This window comes from Culicoides brevitarsis, chromosome 3, assembly GCF_036172545.1.
Source record: "Culicoides brevitarsis isolate CSIRO-B50_1 chromosome 3, AGI_CSIRO_Cbre_v1, whole genome shotgun sequence".
NCBI lineage: Eukaryota > Metazoa > Arthropoda > Insecta > Diptera > Ceratopogonidae > Culicoides > Culicoides brevitarsis.
The window spans coordinates 31858485-31864457 of NC_087087.1; the positions used below are offsets into that span (position 1 = coordinate 31858485).

The following is a 5973-nucleotide window of genomic DNA, read 5'->3' on the forward strand; positions in this document are numbered from 1 at the left end:
TCAAAACAACCGCCACGGAATGTCCCAAAAACTTGTATCGCTGTTTCGCGTTGCTTGAACTTTTGCAACAAATTGACGACGTCACCGCAGTGCGTTTCGACAAAGCAGATGCCCAAGAACTCATCCACAAATGGAGTAAAAACGATTTGTTGCCACAAACGGAGTTCAAATTAACAGACTTGAAATTGTCGCAACGCGTTGCCGTTTTAAAAGAAACGGGAGTTGTTGCGAAAAGGACTTGGGTGCCTCAGATTTTGCCGAAAACCATGTTTGCCGTGATCGAAAATGCAATTTTGGCGGGAAAAGATAACGTTGCGTTCAAAAATATTGCGACGATGGGAAAAGCAGCGCCGGAAATCGATCGAAATTCGTTGGCGATGATGAATTTGGAGTACGCGAAGTTGAATTGGAAGCACAAAAATGAGGCACTGGCAAGGCAAATGTTTCAGGAGCTCACAAAAGGGCATAGTTGTGATGTTGTTACCATAGAAGCGCATTTTTTGCATGGATATCATGTGAAAAGTTCGATTGATGATCCCATGAAGACGTTTCAAGAGTATTTTTTGAAGGCGCATGAAATGGTGTTGAGATACGCGCAAAAATGGAAGAAACTGGAGCAGATGAGGAAGGGACATTATGATGACGATCAAGTTGGAAGAGATTTGAAAAGTAAGTTTTCTTTCAGTTTTTTTTTTCAGTTTCAATTTTTTGGCAGTTTTGAGTTAAAAAATGATTAAAAATGATAAATTAGAGCCCTCTGACAAATTTTTATCCATTTGGAGCAAAATTTGACAAAATTGGCTTTGACACAGTTTTTGACACAGTTTTTTTGCTCTTGATTTAGTTTTCAAAACAAAACTATGTCAAAGAAAAAAAAAATTTTTCAGTTTCAATTTTTTGGCAGTTTTGAGTTAAAAAATGATTAAAAATGATAAATTAGAGCCCTCTGACAAATTTTTATCCATTTGGAGCAAAATTTGACAAAATTGGCTTTGACACAGTTTTTGACACAGTTTTTTTGCTCTTGATTTAGTTTTCAAAACAAAACTATGTCAAAGAAAAAAAATTTTTTCAGTTTCAATTTTTTGGCAGTTTTGAGTTAAAAAATGATAAATTAGAGCCCTCTGACAAATTTTTATCCATTTGGAGCAAAATTTGACAAAATTGGCTTTGACACAGTTTTTGACACAGTTTTTTTGCTCTTGATTTAGTTTTCAAAACAAAACTATGTCAAAGAAAAAAAATTTTTTCAGTTTCAATTTTTTGGCAGTTTTGAGTTAAAAAATGATTAAAAATGATAAATTAGAGCCCTCTGACAAATTTTTATCCATTTGGAGCAAAATTTGACAAAATTGGCTTTGACACAGTTTTTGACACAGTTTTTTTGCTCTTGATTTAGTTTTCAAAACAAAACTAGGAAAAAATTTTTTTCAGTTTCAATTTTTTGGCAGTTTTGAGTTAAAAAATGAAGACAAATTTTTATCCATTTGGAGCAAAAAAAATTGCTTTGACACAGTTTTTCAGTTTTTTTCAATTTTTTGGCAGTTTCAATTTTTTGGCAGTTTTGAGTTAAAAAATGATTAAAAATGATAAATTAGAGCCCTCTGACAAATTTTTATCCATTTGGAGCAAAATTTGACAAAATTGGCTTTGACACAGTTTTTGACACAGTTTTTTTGCTCTTGATTTAGTTTTCAAAACAAAACTATGTCAAAGAAAAAAAATTTTTTCAGTTTCAATTTTTTGGCAGTTTTGAGTTAAAAAATGATTAAAAATGATAAATTAGAGCCCTCTGACAAATTTTTATCCATTTGGAGCAAAATTTGACAAAATTGGCTTTGACACAGTTTTTGACACAGTTTTTTTGCTCTTGATTTAGTTTTCAAAACAAAACTATGTCAAAGAAAAAAAATTTTTTCAGTTTCAATTTTTTGGCAGTTTTGAGTTAAAAAATGATTAAAAATGATAAATTAGAGCCCTCTGACAAATTTTTATCCATTTGGAGCAAAATTTGACAAAATTGGCTTTGACACAGTTTTTGACACAGTTTTTTTGCTCTTGATTTAGTTTTCAAAACAAAACTATGTCAAAGAAAAAAAATTTTTTCAGTTTCAATTTTTTGGCAGTTTTGAGTTAAAAAATGATTAAAAATGATAAATTAGAGCCCTCTGACAAATTTTTATCCATTTGGAGCAAAATTTGACAAAATTGGCTTTGACACAGTTTTTGACACAGTTTTTTTGCTCTTGATTTAGTTTTCAAAACAAAACTATGTCAAAGAAAAAAAATTTTTTCAGTTTCAATTTTTTGGCAGTTTTGAGTTAAAAAATGATTAAAAATGATAAATTAGAGCCCTCTGACAAATTTTTATCCATTTGGAGCAAAATTTGACAAAATTGGCTTTGACACAGTTTTTGACACAGTTTTTTTGCTCTTGATTTAGTTTTCAAAACAAAACTATGTCAAAGAAAAAAAATTTTTTCAGTTTCAATTTTTTGGCAGTTTTGAGTTAAAAAATGATTAAAAATGATAAATTAGAGCCCTCTGACAAATTTTTATCCATTTGGAGCAAAATTTGACAAAATTGGCTTTGACACAGTTTTTGACATAGTTTTTTTTGCTCTTGATTTAGTTTTTAAAACAAAACTATGTCAAAGAAAAAATTTTTTTTCAGTTTCAATTTTTTGGCAGTTTTGAGTTAAAAAATGATTAAAATGATAAATTAGAGCCCTCTGACAAATTTTTATCCATTTGGAGCAAGATTTGACAAAAATTGCTTTGACACAGTTTTTGACATAGTTTTTTTTGCTCTTGATTTAGTTTTTAAAAAAAAACTGTGTCAAAGAAAAAAAATTTTTTTAGTTTCAATTTTTTGGCAGTTTTGAGTTGCAAAATTATTAAAAATGATAAATTACAAAAAATTAAAAAAAAAAATAAAAAAAAATTTAAATAATTTAAATATATTTTAGTTAATTTTTAATTTATTTTAATTTTTTATTTTATTTTATTTTTAATTTTTTAACTTTCAGAACTCTCATCAATCTTCGAAAAAATTGCAAAATTTTTCGACAAGCAATACAAACATCTCAGTAAATATCTCGTCTCGACGGATTACCTCAAACGCAAAAGTGTCGTTGAACGTCAGGAGTACAGCATCGAAAAATTGCGAGAAAAACATCGTGCGAGTCAGCTGGAAAAAGACGAAAGATCCCAACTTCGTGTCATTGAAGCTAACTTCAAACTTGACAAAAAGAACTTGGAAAAGTACAAAACTGATCGTGACACGTATTTAGCGAATGCCTTGCGGTACTATGGATACGCGTGTCGTTACAGCACCGACGAGAGTTTGCACATCTTTCGAATTGTTTCGCTTTTTTTGTCACATAAAAATGTAAAAATTTAATTTTTTTAAAAATTTTTCAAAAATTAAAAAAAATTTTTTTTTTATTTTAGGTAACAGCTGTTCGCGAAGTCATCCAAGGCACCATGGAAACCAAAGTCCCGCAAGAAAAGGAAGTTTTAACGGGATTATTTGACTCTTTACCGTCTTTCAAGTTTCTCGACATCCTCCCGCAATTGACAGCCCATTTATATAACGACGAGAAACCGACCTACGTTGACGACGAAATTTACAAGCTATTACGACGTTGTGCCATTGAACATCCTCATCACACGTTAAACCACATAATGTCCATGAAGAACTCGTATGCCGATAAATCGAGTCAGGATCGTGGGCAACAAACAGATTCACGAGTACGTGGCGCTGAGAAGCTCTTACATGACATCGAAGGCGTCAACGAGAGTCTTGGCACGATAATTTCGCAGCTCACGAGCATGACAAAGGCCTTAATTCGCATGGCAAACACAAAATTGCGCGAAAATGCGGGAGATTTTCAACTTACGAGAAATACGGATTGCGGAATTTTGTCGCTGAAGAATTTAAATGCGATTCATTGCCCAACCTTTCATTTGCCGGTGATGAAAAATGGAAAATATGAGGGCGTTATTGTCTCAATTGTCAAATGGGAGACAAAAGTTGGTGTTTTGAACGGAATTAATGCTCCGAAGAAGTTCAAATGTCTCTGTTCGGATGGCGTTGTGCGTCCCCAGCTTCTAAAAGGCAACGACGACTTGCGACAAGATGCGGTGATGCAACAAGTATTCAACATTATGAACGCCATGCTTGCCCAGAACCCAAAATCGGCTGAAAGACGCTTACAAATCCGCACTTATAAAGTTATTCCGTTTTCACGTCGCTCGGGGATGTTGGAATGGTGCAGCAATACAATCCCAATCGGGCCAATTTTGATGGATTGTCACAAACGGTATCGCCCGCATGATAAATTTTCGCCAAATGACGCTCGAACTCGCGTTCAGCACAGCGCGCCATCCGACAAACTGAAAATTTTCAATGAAATTGTCAAAAATCTCAAACCTGCATTCCATAACTTCTTCTTGGAGCACTTTTTGACGCCAGGAACGTTATTTGAGCGACAATACGCTTACACAAATAGTGTCGCAACCAATTCCATCATCGGATACATCCTCGGAATCGGAGATCGTCACGTGCAGAACATTTTACTCGATATCACGTCAACTGAAGTCATTCACATCGATTTCGGGATCGCATTCGAGCAAGGAAAATGTTTGCCGACGCCAGAAACGATCCCATTTCGTTTGACACGAGACATCATCGCTGGCATGGGCGTCACGGGCATCGAAGGAGTTTTCCGGAAATCAGCTGAAATTACGATGCAAGTGTTACGGGATCATCAATACACGATTTTGGCGATTTTGCAAGTTTTGTTGTACGATCCGTTGTATATGTGGACTCTGACACCCGAAAAAGCGCGCAGAACGCAATCGCTCGAATGGGAACCGGATGTCGTGACAAATACCACAGCTGAGCGGGCACTCGAATTGTGCAAAGATAAGTTAAATGGAGCGGAAAATAGTTCGATGGGCACGATGACGATCGAAAATCAGGTCGACAAGTTGATACGAGAAGCAATTTCGCATGAAAATCTTTGCAAATTGTTCCATGGATGGCAAGCATATTTATAAGTTCCTTACGAAAGTTTATCTAAAGAAAGAAATTTTTACTAAAAATCAATAAAATTTGTTAAAAAAAATAAATAAATCGGAAATCATCACCTTTCAACTCCGCATCATCAGGAAATGATTTGTGACTCATTCAAAAGTGTATCAAATTAAAAAACGCACCTTTATGACTTCTCTCTCTCTCTATGCGAGACGGAGGAAGGGAAGTGATACAAGGGGAAGCAAATTGATCGATATTTCATCAAATTTTTAGAGAAAAAAAGAGAAGTATCCTAAAGAACCACAAAATAAATAAAAGGGGGATCGTTGACCTTACTCCTGTCAATATTTTACAAACATACATCTTTTGTGCTACATAAACTATTTAATAGTGAAGCAAGAGAGAAATAAAAAAAAAACAGTTGTTTTATATGCAAGCAACCGTCTTCGTCCTCCGCCATCCAACTTATAATCAAATTGAATTAAAACAGGAGATAAATTGTGTTGTGAAATGAAAGACTTGAGCGCATTTTGATTAAATATTTAAAATTTTTTATATATTTTTTTTTTGAAAATTTTTTTTTTTTTATTTTAAAAAATTATTTTTAATTTTAATTAAATTTTTTTTTTAATTTTAAATTTGAATTTTTTTAATTAATTAATTTTAATTTTTAATTAATTTTTTTTTATTAATTTTTTTTTTTAATTTTTTTTTAATTTATTTAATATTTTTTTTATTTTTTTTATTTTTTTTTTTTTTAAAAAAATATTCTAAAAATTTTTTTTTATTTAATTTTTATTTAATAATAATTATTATAATTTTTTATTTTATTTTATTTAATAATTTTTTTTATTTTTTGAAAAAAATTAGATATTTATTTTTACTTTTTTTAGAATTTTTAAATATATTTTTAAAAATTTGTATGTTTTGAA

General features: G+C 31.9%; 1 protein-coding gene across 1 annotated transcript; it reads left to right on the forward strand.

Moving 5' to 3' along the window:
- The first annotated feature begins 80 nt into the window (after positions 1–80).
- Positions 81–5130, forward strand: LOC134834721 (serine/threonine-protein kinase ATM). Its single transcript, XM_063849473.1, has 3 exons — positions 81–669; positions 3030–3391; positions 3454–5130. Exons 1-3 carry the CDS (start codon positions 267–269, stop codon positions 5062–5064), a joined length of 2376 nt encoding a protein of 791 aa, XP_063705543.1. The 5' UTR covers positions 81–266; the 3' UTR covers positions 5065–5130.
- Positions 5131–5973: the final 843 nt, after the last annotated feature.

Excerpts from the sequence above, each read along its gene's own strand:
- LOC134834721 (XM_063849473.1), top strand. The coding sequence starts at position 267 with ATGTTTGCCGTGATCGAAAATGCAATTTTGGCGGGAAAAGATAACGTT. Across the intron at positions 670-3,029 it reads AGTTGGAAGAGATTTGAAAA|AACTCTCATCAATCTTCGAA; the intron begins GTAAGTTTTCTT and ends TTTAACTTTCAG. Across the intron at positions 3,392-3,453 it reads TTTTTTTGTCACATAAAAAT|GTAACAGCTGTTCGCGAAGT; the intron begins GTAAAAATTTAA and ends TTTTTATTTTAG.